Genomic DNA, 15,709 nt, shown 5'->3' with positions numbered 1-15,709 from the left:
GCCAAGCACGCACCCACACGTGCACCGACACGCATGTGACCATGCGTACACACATGCACACCATACATACACATTTAGAACCAAAAGAATGTTATGAATCAGTGATGGCGGGAGATTCTTCACACTGGGCTAGTGGTGAGAAAACCGTAGGAGCATTTAAGCTGAACATGTCTTGGCCTATACGGAGGCCAATGACTTCTGACGACACCGAGTCTTAACTTGTGTGAACTTAGCTGCCCTGTGTATCTTCATTGTACTATTTAAAGCATACAAAATTTGACCCTAAGTTTAAAAGTTAACAGTATCTTAATAGTGACTGTTGGTTGAGTGACTGAATTTGGCTCGTTTTTATGTGCAAGTTAATCACCTCACTTAATGATGTATCTGTGCACTTATTTTCTGCAAGATATTTATCATGGATATGCTGACACGTCACTGAAGGCTGTACATAGTAAAAATGAATAATAGGTAAACTCTGTTTATGCTAATGGAGAGTTAGTGTCTGCTCTTTTGACGGTGCGGTCTCCGGCATGAGCAGTTTAAGAAAGGCTGTGGTACCCACGTGCATTTCAGACTGGGGCCCATCGTGTTGAGAGTGTTTCCTTCCGCAACCATCTGTTCTCACTTATTTCTTCTTCCCTTACTCTTTGCTCTGGAGTGTATATTACTCTCATACAGTTCTTCAGGGAACTGTAAACTCGAAAGACAAGGAAAGCAATACATCTTGTTTACAGCCTTGTCTGATCCGATCTGCAAGGGTAGAGTAAAGAGATGAATGTTTTACTTGATAGAGTTTAACTTTCCAAGTTTTTAAAAACCTTGAGCCAAAACTCCATGAGACTCCGGCGATGTTACATAACGAAAAGATGCAGTTTTGATGGGCTGGCTCTGAGATCTTAGCTTTGAGCCATTAAAGTTCTTGTTTAAAGATATTTGTTAAGTTACACGCATGGAAGATTACTTGAGAAGCCATTTCATCGTATTGACGCCTTTCTTTTGGCAAATTATATTAGCTTTGACTTTTGCGATGGAGGTAGTCAGAATCTTCAGGACACAGAATGTTTTTGAAAGCTCTTATGGGATCGTAAAATGACTGCCCATCTCAAACTGATAGGTGGTTATTAAAAACTATTCTGTTTTAGTGGCCTTTAGGAAAGGAAAGGGGCAGGGAGTAGAAAGTCCTCGGTCGTAAGCAGGGTTACATTTTATGTGCTGTCATCTTGCCCTCTCAATTTAAATCTTCCCTAACAAGTTTAGAGTCGACAAACCTTGGAAACCAAGACTGACCCAGAATTGGGTGGAACGTTAGCAGAACCTTTTTTTTTTAATGACATTAAGTTTGTTTGTTTTTATTTACACACACACACACACACACACACACACACACACACACACACACACACACGATCAGGTATACTTCAGTTTTAGTTTCGTGACTTCTTTGCAATAGTTTTTCCCAATGATAAACCAAAACAAAAATCTCTGGTAATAGTGGGGAAATCAGTATAGACAGTTGCCCCCAAGTCTGACACTGAAGGATCAGAATCAGCCCTGGACCCCAGGTGCTTGCCAACATCCCCTCTTCCTGACATCATGCTGTGCCCCTTGAAGGGAAATCAGAGTTCCTTCTTGTGTGCTTTTGTAATAATTTTGACATTAAGCACATCATCCAAGATGGACCAGTTAGAGCTTAATTGCCCTTTAGAATGATTTGTGATGTGTCTCCCTCACTCTTTGAACGGTGCTACTTTTATAAGCTGGTTTTATTACGTGCACACAATGATAGGGAGAAATATGTTCTCTTTTAGAGTCTGGATTTCTCTTTCAAGTAGCTTTTCTTTAAATGAAAGGAGGCCTAGAGAGATGACTCAGCAGTTAGGAACACTGGCTGCTCTTCCAGAGAACCAAGGTTTGATTCCCAGCACCTACAATTAGAGTCTGTAACTCCAGCTCCAGGGGATCTGACACCCTCTTCTGGCTTCTGACAGCGCTGCCCACGTGTGGACCACTTAGAAACTACAAGCAAAATATTCATGCCTAAGAAAATAAATTTTAAAGTAAAAAAAAAATTTTAAATAGTAGGAAATAACAATGGGATTGGAATTGAGTTATCATTTATTACTGAAAGCGTCAACGGGATAATTAATGTTTTTCTACAAAACTGTTTTGTAATTCTCTGCTAATTACCTCCAGGGTTGAGACTCCAGAATTCCTGAGATAATTATTTGATGACATTAACAAACAGATGGGATGTGTTGAACCACATGTGAACAGTGTACAATCCGTGGTGTCTTATCTCTGTGCCTCAGGCACTAAGTCAACCTTTGGTTCATTTCTTCGTCTATTGAATGGGCACTTTGGATTCCAGCTCCCATGGTATTGGTGTGGTGGTGTGTCTCGTTTCATTTCATTTCTTCTCATGCTAATATCTAGTGGGGTTGTCAAAACCCCAAACAGGAGAGCAAATAAGTGATTATAATGTGATAAGTGGTGGTACAGAAGCACACGAGGCAGTGTGATAAATGCTGAAGGCAGATGAGCAATCTGGGAGGGGATGTTTGGAAGAAGTCTCTTAAGAGGGCTATTTACATCGGCTCAGAGATGAGGATAAGCTGGGCTTGCAGAGAGCAGGCACCATGAAGGTCAGCATCTGAGCTGGCAAGTCACCATTTTCCTAGCCACTACCTGAGAACAGAGCTGTCTTTCTACCTACGAACGTATATGAATTCTGTGCTGATGTCAACAAATCTAAATGCAAAATGATGAATTTGCACTGACTATAAAACAAGGGGTGAGGGAAAATTGAAATCTTTCTACTCTCTGAAAGAAAATTATTAGGTGACATGAAAGTACAAAAAAAAAGCATGTAGAGACCCACGCCTTTGCAAACACGGCATTGTGTGATACGAGCTGTCAGAGTTGGCATTCATGGAAGGCCAAGATCTTGCAGTTGAGACTTGACTTGAGCTTTAGAGAGTGAATGGATTTGGTGGACTCAAAGGAGGCAGTAAAATGAGAGACGTGACTAAATAAAGATACAAACACTATGAGACCCCGAACAGAATCTGAAACTATGAAGTCTCAGAAGCGACAGCCAGAGCAGCCATTGAGGAAACAAAGATGACAGACAAGCCTGAGTCATGGAAACTGTTAAAAAGATTGGTAGAAAAGCCCAAATCGCTATGGTTTCTTAAACAAAAATGTTAAAATTATACAGCTTAATGGAAGTGAGAAACACTGGTGGCTAAGGGAGGAAAACTTCTGTTAATCATCCGTTTTATTTTATGTGGTGGTGAGGACGTGGCCTAGGCTTAGTCTTCAAAGAAGCTGTGCACAGGACACTTCAGAATTAACCCTGATACACCCTTGTGGTGGCTGAAGGTTAATAAAGCAAACTCCAAGTCCAAGGGATTCGCTTCCCATCCTCAGCGACGGAACTAGGCAAGTTGAACAGGGATATTCAGTTATTAACTCAGTGTGGGACAGATTAAGTTTCAGAAAACAGCAAGATACCCAAACTGTTATGTGTTTGAAGGACTCAAAGGAAAGAGAGAAAGAAAAGAATAGGAGCTTGGGGACGGGATTAGGCAACGAGAATGGTTGACTTAGCACTAGAGCTCGAAAGTGAGCCTTGGAGGTAGGAAGTATAATTCTGACCAAAACAGAATTATCTAAAGAAACAGCCCCAGACAGCAACAATGGTAAATCCTTGAGGGTGTATGTTATTATGATCATCAAAACCACACCTAACGTATAGAGGGAGCACTATTTGTTCTTAGGCTCATCAATGGAGTAACCTGTTTATTTCTTTCCATAACTTTCCAAAAGCAAATGCTGCTGTTATCTGCATTTTTCTCAGCAAGGGATCTCGGGCACAGAGAGATTAAGCAGTTGGGCCAAGATGAATCAACTTAAAACAGCACAGCAGAGATTCAAACCCAGGCACTGTGCCTTCAAAGCCTGAGCCTTTAGCGCATACGCCATATGCTTATATCCAAGATGGTGTTTTAATTGCATAGTTTGACTTCTAGCTTATGTAACTGTCTTGAAAAGAAGTTAATTAACAGTTTTAAAAGTTGGGTGCAAACCAGAAAGTCCACAGATGGCCAGGCAGTGGTGGTGTAATTCCTTACCACAGAAGACAACCTGGAATTCCCAGGATAAAACAGCAGGAAGGAAGAATGAAGCCATGGATCCATTGTTGTTGCTGTTGCTGCTGCTGCTGTTGTCTTTCCATGTACAGCTGTTGCAGTAAATTGTCTCTTTTGATGACAATTGATCATTTGTTGGGGAAATGGCCTCTATTTTTTTTCTTTCTGTATACTGCAAATGTATGTACCTTTATTTATATATGATATATATCAGTTTGCCTCTCTTTATTGCCTGGGTTTTCGCTTGAAGCTCATTTCTTTCTAACTTCCATTGTTAAATGAGAGCCAGAGTCTGAAAGAGTAGCGTCCATTTTGTGGGTCTCCTGTTAGCATGAAGGTGACTGACTGTTCTCTGTGGGGCCCAAGCCCTTGGGTCTCTCTTTAACAAGGCTCAGTCTTGGAATAGGAATTGTGAGGAGCCATTCTCTCTGGGGAAGACACAGAGGGCGTCCTTGATAAGCCCTGTGGCCAGTGCTCACCCATTGGTGGAGGGAGGACCTGGTTGTCATTCTCTGCTTCTCGTACAGCTTTTTCCATGTTTGAGGAGAAACTAGGAAGAAACAGTTCACCAGGCTAAATCAGACAGTCTGAAGGTGAGGGTCAGGTGCCAGTTCGGTGCCATACATCGCTGCTACAGGGAAGGTGGGCAGCTGGCCTCCTTTCAAAAATCTGCCAGTACTTTTTATTTGAACTACTGGCTGAACAGATGTCATCTGATCAATCTACCTAAAACACGATTCAGCTCAGTTGAATTTGCTTCCAAACACTTCGTTGTTTTAACAAACAAACAAACAAACAAAATCTTACTCTCACATTCATGATTATCCATGACTCTGTGTGTCCTAGACTGTGGACAGCACCCTACCTGCCTGTGTACCCATTTGGCCAGACCAGCTATTTATCCCGCAGGCTCCTCATGCATCCACTGATGCTAGACTGATCCCTCAGGTGAGGACCACAGCGGCTCCTCACACCTCTCCTCATTCTTTCTTCAGCCCCAGCTCAGTGCTGTAGCGATCCATCTCCACAGTCAGGCCTCTCAGATTGCGCTGAACACCTGTAAGATCTGGTCACGCCCCGCTCTTATTTTATCCGGGTTCTATGTGTGTATGTAAATTCATCTTTTACCACTCCCTGGGTAGGATCTGCACCTAATTTAATTTTTACCTCTTTCATTTAATATCATAAACAGTTAAAACTGTGAGAGCTTAGGTGTGTCTTTCGAAAACTTCTTTTTTTTTTTTAATCTGTGCCCTACTACATAATTGTGCCTAGGGTTGGTCTTCTACATCTAAATCTAAGAAATGCTATTTAAAAACAGTGAATTCATCTCCTGGCATGCATGTAGAAATCACCTGTTGTCTATATCCTTCCGAATGCCTGCAGCCATAGACTCAAACTAGAAACTAAGATGGAGGGAGTGATACCCATGTGTCTGAATTGTGCTACCTTCATGCCCTCCTGAGACTGAGTTATAACCAGGGTTGCACATAAGAACCCCATAGTGCCATGGCCCTTGGATCAGCTCAAACTCCCTTAGTTGCTCTTTCAGACTGAGTTGCAAAGTAAAGTACTAAATATGAGTAAGAGTGGAGAGCGTTGTGTTTTACTTGCAATAGCAGCTTACATAATTGTTTGACTTTTCAGATATTTCGAAAGAAAGCAGTGGAACTTGGGGTAAAATTGCTACCTGCATTTCATACTCCCTCTGGAATACCTTGGGCACTGCTGAATATGAAAAGGTAAAAGTCTTCATTTTCAACAACGTACTTTATCTGAGACTGTGGCCTCATGAGATGGTTGATTATGTGTGTGATGCTGACAGCCGACCTCAGCGGAGGGTCTTAGGACTGTGTTGGGAGTGCCTGGCCTTTCAGTGTCCAGGTGGCTTCTGATGGGCTCCTGCCATGAGCGAATGTGGTCCTAACGGAATCGTGCCGAGCAGACTTGAGCAGACGTTCTCTGCACTACAGGGCTCTTGTGCTACTTCTACAGTCTAACACAGAAAGCTACTTTGCTAAGATACTGTCGCATTCCATAAATGCCAAAAGCATCTCACCTTTTTGGTTATCAGAAAAGCGTTTCACTTAAGGTAAGGTAAAAATCCCTAGTGCTGCTTACTTTGCTTAAACTATTGGGGATGGAGATGTTGCAGAGAAATCACACTTAGACTAATCAGACCTTTAACAAGGGCAGGGGGCTGATACATCTGAATACCTGAGGCTGGGGGCAGCTGAGACTTCCAGTCCACAGTTGTACAGAGTGAATGGGACTCGTCCATTGGCATCAACCAGCTGCTTTCCATAGAGAAAACTGGCAAGCTAAGACCTTAGGATTCCATCTCCTTTAATAACAACCGAATAACCAGAAACCAAACAAGCAAATACTTTCTAGTGTTCCCCCATGGGGCATGAGTTGGGCTTTCGTGGTAGTTTTAATATTTTATCCATTAAATCATTTTGTTTTGAGTTTTCCTTCTTAACACTGCTACTCAAAAGTTAGTGACAGCATATGGGCCTTTTTGGCTACTGATGTGATGATGATGATGATGGTCATCGTTACAATCAACATAAAATGTGATCAGTTCTTTACAGATGTGACACAGAACTCTCAGAGGAGCTCAATAGTCATTCCTATTGATTCTCCATTTTTTTTTCCCATAGGGAACTAGAGTCACAGAGAAATTAGGAATCGCTCAGGCCAGACACTAAGTAAATGGCAGGGCTAGATTATGTACCAAGATGTGTAAGTGCACAGTGACACATGTCCACAGAGATGCTTTACTTGCCCTAGAAACACTACAAGGAGCAAAGAGGGGCCTGACAGAACTAGAACACAAAAGTACTTATCTTGGTGACATTTTATCCCTAACTTAGTCATGAAAAATCATGGAAATTAATCATTGTTTGATTGCTTTCTTTTTTCCTCTAGTGGAAAAAAAATCCTCAAGATCCTGTGATTTGTTTTCATTCACAAATTACCTATGTAGACTTTGAAATTACACCTAACCTGTTGATCAGTGTCTGCATATGGGGCAGGTTGGGCATGTTGAGGCAGAAGAAGAGAAAGTCACACTATGGGGCTGTATTAAATCGAGCTATTTTATCTACCAAATAGTGTGACATCTCAGGATTTGTTTTCCCCACCAGGGCACCTGAGGCCATATTTGTAAGCTTGCCTTGTCTTTCCATGTTCTGCAGGATCTCTAAGCTTGGCCTGAAGTGGCTTCATTGATTCATTCGTTCATTCATTCATTCATTTGAATGCCTCTTGTATTTGGCTCATGTAGGCTGTCTCTATTACCCCCCATAACCTCAGACTTGGTATTTATAGGAACTTTCTGACTAAGAAACTGTTCCCTTGCCTTCACTAAAATCTAGTCCCCAAAACACTGTACAGTTAGCTCATTCCCCCTCCCCCTGCCCTCAGAGGATGCTGATATGAGCATAGCAGTGTAGTAATTGCTTACCAAGAGACCTGCTTCTGCCTTTTCTCCAGCTTCTTCGGCGTTTTGTTTGGAGCCATCTCTTTAAATTCTGTAGGCTTGTTTATAAACTGAAAGGTTGGCTAGGTCAGTAGGTTTTTTTTGTGAACCTTCCAGGTTCACAGACTTAAGATTTTCATCAGCCTGGATCTCTCCTGATAAAATGTATGTTCCTTAGAAAACCAAATATATCGAGTTTCTAAAATGTAATGTACCATTTGAGTCTACCTAAGACCAGTAGGGTTTAAAGACCCTACAGTAATAGATGGCTCTAACTTTTACTCCAAGATTCATTGGAGCCACTATTGTGACTTTGTGCAGTTGAACAAAAGACTTTCTAACAGCAGGAAAGAATGGGCCTACTTTTTTTGCATATGTTGATTTTCATATATTACATTTTGCATATATTATAGCTTATATAATTATATATATAATGGCATATATTGTAACATTTAATTGGGTGTGATATTTCTTGGAATAATTGTAAATTTTATTAACTTTACTCTATTTCGTGTTTATTTCTAATAGTAATTTGGATTTTTCCTACTTTTAGTCTACTATGGAAATATTTTTCAGTACGCAAAGGAATACTTTTTAAATTGTGAAGTGTGTGTGTGTGTGTGTGTGTGTGTGTGTGTGTGTGTTCTGGTCAAGAATTCTTTAGCTGGAACATTCAGATTTTTCATAAAACCATCCTTATATTTAACAATATTTTACATTAGGACCTTGCTTCAAAGATTATAAAACAATTGTATATGGTTGTTAAAAATGATTGTTGTCATTTATATACTTCCAATGTTTTCTTTTGAGCCAAAGGATATTATGTAATCATCTGGCAGATGATAGGTACATCTTTTTGTTGATTTGTTTTTCTGGCTTTTTGCCAACTTAGGTGAGTGCTGCTATTGTCACTATGAAATATTTTATCCATTCCTGTTTACCACACAGCAGAGACATACCCAAAATTTACAAAACAAGCCTTGGCAAAATCATAGTGGGATCTTCCTGTTCATCTGTCTGGCCAAGCACATCAGTTAGATCCACTCGCTTTCCAGCTTAAAAGCTTGAGTTATCATAGTAAAAGATTTTCTGGAATTCAGATGTCCCTGTAGCACGCACACGTTCACAGTGTGGTTGCTGTTATTTTACAAATGTGCTATTTCCTTTGAGTCTGTGTTCTCACACTGAGGCCCAAGGCAATGGGGAAAGCTGGCGTGGATGGAGTTTTTCTAAGTTTTAAAGGCTGTCACTAGTAAGTGTTTTAAAGGAGAAGTAGGGGAATTGGGTCCAGCAAAATCAGATTTTCTCAAGTATCTTCTCAAAAACAAGAGGATGTTTGTGGAATGTGTAGAGTGCCCGAGAAATGTGCACGGGGAATGGCTGGTGCGCGGAGGTTGAAGGCACTTCCTAGAAAAGAACAGGTAGTCACTGCTGCCTGGCTTCGAAACTCAGCAAGAGCTATGCAGAAGCCAGCGGTGAATAAGGGCTGTGTTGCTATAACGCGGCGTTTCCTTCTCAAGTCTGAAAAGAGGTATACTGCTCTTTGTCAATGTCCACAACGATGTATGCCTATTGCTATTGCTTGTGCAAATTCCTCTGATATCTAGGTTATTTGTTTCTTTACTTCTTCTGTGGCAGAAATAAGCATTTCTTTGTGTCTCTGCCGTGATGTTGCTCCCTTCTAAATCTTGGGAAGATTTTTCTACTTCTGTTGACTTAGTTCCACTGAAGAGGATGCTGAAGAGGCAGAGCCATTCCCTCAGGATTCACAGCATGGTGGTTAAAGCAGAATATATATTTTATATGAGCTGTTGTACGCTCACATTTGTAACTTACAAATATAGGAGAGTTTTTTGCCAAGCCGAGATAACTGCTTACTGGGTTGAATTTAAAACAAGCAGTGTTTTGAATTGAGAAGGTTTATATATTTGGAGCCAAAATACCAATAGGCCAAATTGAATTTCTTTACTTATGTAAGCTGAAAAAAAATATGTAGAGAACCTCATTTACTTATATGCTTTCTTGGGAACTGTGTCCCAAACTGTGCTGGGATCGGGGGAGGTGCCTTTTTTTTTTTTTTTTTTTTTTTTTTTTTTTTGTACCTATAACAAATCCTTAATTCAAGAGCTGAATTTTAAGTTGTGAGTTTGCTGGAGTTGTAATTTTATAGCTAGTAGTCATTAGATAGCTTAGGTGTTAAAGAGTGAATAAGAGTAACCTGCCTGCCTTCCCAGTAGCACTGTAAAAGGAGGCGACACCAGCCACACAAGGTCTCCGCCAAACCAAAGCCAATGCCTTGCTAGTAGATTAGATTTTTGTATAACCCAGTTTCCTTAATGACAAAATGTCCAAAGTTTGATGTCTGATCTCGTTACTACTATTAGCAAGGGGCCCTTGCGTATTTCTTTTTCTCCAGCTTGCACAGAAAACTCACCTATGTGGGTTTGTGGAATCAAGCATTTTACTGTTTCTTTATTTCTGGGCATAATTCAAGCTTAGGTGTTGAGAAGACTTCTATTAGATTTTTGGTTTTCTAAAGTGCATTTTTAATTTAAAATAATGTAGCTAATGCGCCCATTATTCATTTCTATCACCAGACATACAGTCTGGGCATTCCTAATAATTATTCTGTCTCTCTTGATAAATGAGTTAGTTTTAGCTATATTGCATTATCACTTCTTTCTCTTTCTGGATTTTCTGAACTGACGTTTCCGGGGTGGGCGTATTAAGTTAGTGGGACTCTCCGCAGTGTGTGTTTTTATTGCTCGCCATCAGGGGATGTGCTGGGACCTGACTGTTCTGTTTAGAATCTCATTAGTCAGCAAGGTAGTGAATGAGGCACAGCTCCCTCCACTGGATTTTCCCCTGCTTGGCAAAGCTTTCCGTGCCTACTCTTAATTACCTGACAAAGCCCAGACTGTACTGTGAGTTGCATTGTAGTTTATCTTCTTATAATTAAATAATAAATTTCCTTGCCTGAAAAGGGACTTAATTAGGAATAATGCATAGCTTAACAAAGGAAGATTATCCTATATGAATGCGGATAACCCCCGGACTGAGTTCCTGAGTAACACCTGAGTGGTATAAAATTGCATACACATTATTGTTGGGAGCTTCAATAGACAAACCAGAGGAGACTTCTTAGTGGCCTAAATAATTTTGAAACGGTTTTTTAATGTCTCGCTATGATTTTACTTGGTAGTTGATATGTATATATATATATCAACATTATTATATTTGAATACCATGTTTTAGTTTGCGATCTCACACTTGAAGGAAGTGCACTATGTCTTTAAAATGAGGCAGAATACAGTTCCACAGTTTAATTTCATTGGAGTAAGATTAAGGATATCAGTAAGTGTTTTCTGAGTGGAAGGAGAGCAAGATGGTTTAATGATTTCCTAGTGTCTTACCAGACAACATAGTGTTTCATTGCCCTGCAGTGTTTTACACCAGTGATCTAAGCACACACAGAAGCTCAAAGCTTCGTCTGTTACTTCATGCCATACTCGTGTTTCATGGATCCTTTAGGAACTCAAAGACAAGGTCTCCCAACTCCAGAAGAGTAACTATTTCTAAGTGTTTTAAGCTGACCTCCTTTTTTGAGTTTTATCTCTTCTCCCATTGAGTATTTTACTACTGTAGATTTTTATCTTTTATCTATCTAATTCACTTAGCTATTGCTACCCTCCAGAAAAAAATGCAAAACAACCTTACTCAAAAATCCTAAAAGTGATGTACATGGTACAAGTTGTACCACCAAGGCTTGGTGCTGCACAGCATACAACTGTCAGTGTATAGGAGAAACAGGGAGGGGAGGAAGTCAGTACGCTATTGGTCCGGAACATGGCCAGTTTTGTCCTACTTTTGTCACAGAACTCAGTTATATAAAAGGATTTCTATTGGGAGGAGTGGGAGGAATAAGTGAGGTGAGGGGCAGAAAAGCTGTATGAGGGTTGGACATGTCGGAGGCTGTGTTTCTTTCTCTCAGTGGGACTTTGTTGGGGTTATACATAGCACCGGCTCCTGGGTCATCCTGTAGGCCTTTGGAATACTTTGTTCCCAAGCAAGTCAGACGTTCTTCATTTAATTTGAGAGTAGAGTCAGTCTATACTTTGATATCATTTGAAGAGTTACCGTGTATTCCAGGCTCTGAAACAAAAACTTAAGGCCTCTAATTAAGAAGCCCACTTTCCTGGAATAATTGATTATAGTAATTAGCATACCAGCCACTTAAAGGGGTTCTTTTCTTCTCTTGTAGTTGGGACAGAGTTTCATATATGAAGCTGGCCGCAAACTGCCCATGTCGCCAAGGGTGACCTTGAACTTCTGATCCTCCTAGCTTCACCCCCCTGAGTTACAGCTCAGCCACAGCACACCTGCAAGCACCCTCCCAGGCGAGCTGCATTCCCAACTAAAGAGTATTCTTTTTCTTTTCTTTTCTTTTCTTTTCTCTTTTCTTTTCTTTTAGCAATTACAACTTTAAGCAGAGAATTGCTTTACCAGAAACAATTGTGTAAAAGTAACCTCTCTCGAAGGGGGAAAAAATTAAAATAGGCCACCTCTTTCTAGCTGCTAGTTTGTCATAGTTAAAACTAGTATTTATTGGCACTCCCCCTATGGCTTTAAAACACTGGGCCATTTTCTTAAAATTCTCTTGCTTGTCATTTCATAACTAAGTCTAAAATAACAGCAGTAATGATGAACTCAAAAGATTTTTGTGGCGGTCCAGTTCATACCTGAGAGAAATATTGCAGAGTAATGTGAAAGAAACGCACACTGGGTTCATTCCTAACATACGGCCTTGCCCTCACGGTATTAAGGATCATGGTACACGTAGAAATGGCATAGAAAGTGAGGTAGTCAAGGACACACCATTTCAAACAATACTGAGTTGGCGTCTTAATTATTTCAAGCTGAACTTCCCAAGGGGCAGTTGCCTGTAGAAGGGCCAGTTGGCCTGTCCTTTCCTACATAAAACAACCCACAGTGATTCTTTGGGGAGAGGTGCCCTCCACATACAAAGGGAAAAGAATGGCATTAGTCGCCAGAGAATGGAATTTGGTGCCGGAATGAGCCTAAACTCGTGGGCTTAAGCCTTTCCCCCAGCTAGCATTTCCTCCCTTCCTGGCATCTTGGTGAATCCCTGGAATTGACTTTCCTAGCCCAAGACAACCATTTCTCTTGCCAGTCCTTTGCACCTTAACAGTTCTGTCTGAAGTGTATGAAGCATCTTGCTTTAGTTGGTGTGTCCGTCTTTACGCAAAAAAACAAAACAAAACAAAAAAAAAAAAAAACATTAATTGAAACTTGAATGCTCTTTTTCCTGTCCATCACTCTCATATTAATGGAATTCCTCCTACATCTAGCCAAAAAGCCCACATAAGAACTAAGGAGAAGGGCTGAGGGATTCTCTTTTTTTTCCCTCTCCAGTCACATAGTGTGCAGCCAGAATTAAATTGGTGGTGATGATCTTTTATGATAGTCTCCAGCTCTCAAGCACCCAGTGTCCCTTGGTGAGGTGAATTCTCCTTCCCTTAAGCAGGAAAGGGTCTAGTTTTATACAGAGGTTCTCTGTGTGGTCCATGGGGCATGATACACAACTCCATGCTCAAGCTCTTAATATCTGTTATTGTTGTTTTAGGTCTGGCATATGAGGTCCCAGGCTGAATTTATTACCTCAATTCTTATTTATTTTTCAATTGTCTCTATTAATCAGCATAGCTAATTTAAAATGAGTTTGAGGCAGTAAGAGTTAGGTTCTTTTCCCAGGTCTAACACGCTACCTCTTGCCTAATTGCTATGGTACAAATCTAATTGCTGAGAAGGTGTGTGTTCCGGCCATAAATACTCACACAGACCTATTTCCTAGTTAATAGGTTATGCTAATTCTGTTGTTGAACGCAGTCACTTTATGTCAGTGATTCTCAATGTCCCCAGTGTTTTAGAATAACCTGAGAGAAAATTTAAACCTGCCTCCATCATCCACTGCCCCATCTGCTTAAGTTGATTCAGGATAGGGTCCCTGTGCTTAAAAGGATGAGAATATTCAGCTAAGGGTTAGGATAGCTTTGCCTCCAGTCTCAGGAGGCCTTTGAAGTCTTTTTCTCTATACACAGGCAGTCGATTTAACTATTGAAATACACAAATACAAGACAACGAGCGCATAAAAACCCAACTTTAATAGAAACAAACTTTTCAAGTTTCAGTGTGTGTGGCCTTGAGAGCTTGTTCAAGCACCCACATCCCATATGCCCCACCCTGCGGGCTGGCTTTTCGGTGAGGTTCCATAACCTGCTTTTCTAACCAGCTTCAGGCTGATTCAGAAGTGGCTGCTGTTGGTCCAGGACCAGACTCTGAAAACAACCGTTATGATATGAAATGTCTCAGCCGCAGTAGCTGGTAGAAACTAGCATTTCAGAGCTGCTCAGCAAGGCAGCCATCCCCACTGTGTGGGGAGAGGGGACAAGTTTTGTGGCTGTGGCTAGTATGTCTCCATTAGTATTTATGCAAAGTTTCCATTTACCTTTAAGCATTTTTTGGTTTCTTTTTTATAAAGTAGTTATTTCCAAATATTGATTTTTTTTTTCGAAATGGTTTTACTTGTCATGTACATTACGCACCTCTTCCATTCTCTCTCTCTCTCTCTCTCTCTCTCTCTCTCTCTCTCTCTCTCTCTCTCTCTTTTGTCTTAAGTTCAGTGTGAAGAAAACATGGATTTGACTCATCCTAGCAGAGAGAAAAAGGAAAGTTATTTTTAATTAAATTTAATTAAGAACCTCAGGGTAACTGTTTAAAAGCAAAGCCACTTTCAGAAAAACATAGTTGGAGCTTCAGGCAAGGGGACTTTATTATGAGCAGCAAGGAACCTGGGAGAAAGGGCCCAAAAGGAGCCAAGGCCCTTCCTCCTCCCTCTAGATGAGAAAGAGGGAGCCAAAATCTCCATGAGGTCAGCTAATCCTCTCACTGATCTGTGGCTCACTGCATCTCTGCCAGGCATTCAGAAGCTTAACCAAAATAAAGGCATTTGTTTATTACAAGTGGACCTACGGATAGAGATGCCTGGTTTCAGTGTGTTTTGCGGGCAGCCTCCTTGATGGAGAGGAACACACAGTCTGAACACAAGATGGATTTTAAAGTGTCAGTTAGTCTCCAGGGGAAACAGCAGACCCTATCTGCCTCTGAGCACCGGCTTGGAGGCCCTCATTTCTTCTGCATCTCAGCTTCCCTCATGACTGAATCCCCATCCCTACAGACAACCTGCTAGTCTTCTAGGACCACAGGGGCAGAAAATTGACATGTGAAAAAAAAAGCAGTGGTTTACTTGGTGGTGTACTCAACCAAGAATTAGTTGTTTTTAATTGTTTTTATGTACTTCCAAAGGTCCTATAGCTTAAGGATAAATATGAGTACTTAAAGTGTATAGTGTAAAAATTTAGCAGAGGTGCCAGACAATTTAGACACAGTTCATGTCAAGCTTACTTAAACGCCTTTCAAAAGTATATTCACTGAGAGGCTGGATGTCAACTAAAGAAGCCTTCTTTACCTCTCCAGCACATAGAACCTTGGTTTAAAACACAAGGAAGTAGATTGTTATGCGTGGCCACTTCTTTAATTGTAGTATTTAAACATGCCCGTATATTTAATGATATTCATATTTCATAATTAAATATAAATTACACATAAATGTTTATATAATATACTATATATCACCAGGAAATGTTATACAATGACATGTGTGCTTGAGTACCAGGAGCTCAGCAATAGTATTCAAATATATATCTCCAGGAAATGTCATATAATGACAGTCATGTGTGCCTGAGTTCCAGGAACTGAACAGTATTCAATTCTATAGAGCTGGTGTTTCACAGCTTCAGCTTAGTTCACTGTGTTCACATATTCACACAATTGCTAGCAAATCAGCCTTGGCTGTTTTAAATTTATGATGTGTGTAGAGCTTAGATTACGGACAAGCCACAACACATAAATTCCTACAGCACCTTTGCAGACCAGCAGTGGAATCTGCTTTCAAAGGAATTGACTTCTCCAGGCTTTTAATGAGCTAGCAGTCAAT

General features: G+C 40.6%; 1 protein-coding gene across 3 annotated transcripts in view; it reads left to right on the top strand.

Moving 5' to 3' along the window:
* MAN1A1 (mannosidase alpha class 1A member 1) overlaps positions 1-15,709 on the top strand; it is a 185,919-nt gene that overhangs the window by 107,000 nt on the left and 63,210 nt on the right. For all 3 annotated transcript variants that reach the window (XM_084776089.1, XM_084776090.1, XM_084776091.1), the window contains exon 6: positions 5,799-5,893. In XM_084776089.1, coding sequence (XP_084632215.1) covers positions 5,799-5,893 — 95 coding nt within the window. The remainder of the gene's footprint in view (positions 1-5,798; positions 5,894-15,709) is intronic.

The sequence above is a fragment of the Acomys minous genome, assembly GCF_964271855.1.
Source record: "Acomys minous genome assembly, chromosome: 3".
In the NCBI taxonomy this organism is placed as follows: Eukaryota; Metazoa; Chordata; class Mammalia; order Rodentia; family Muridae; genus Acomys; species Acomys minous.
Note: the sequence above shows the minus strand (reverse complement) of the source record. Positions and strands in the feature narration are given on the sequence as shown.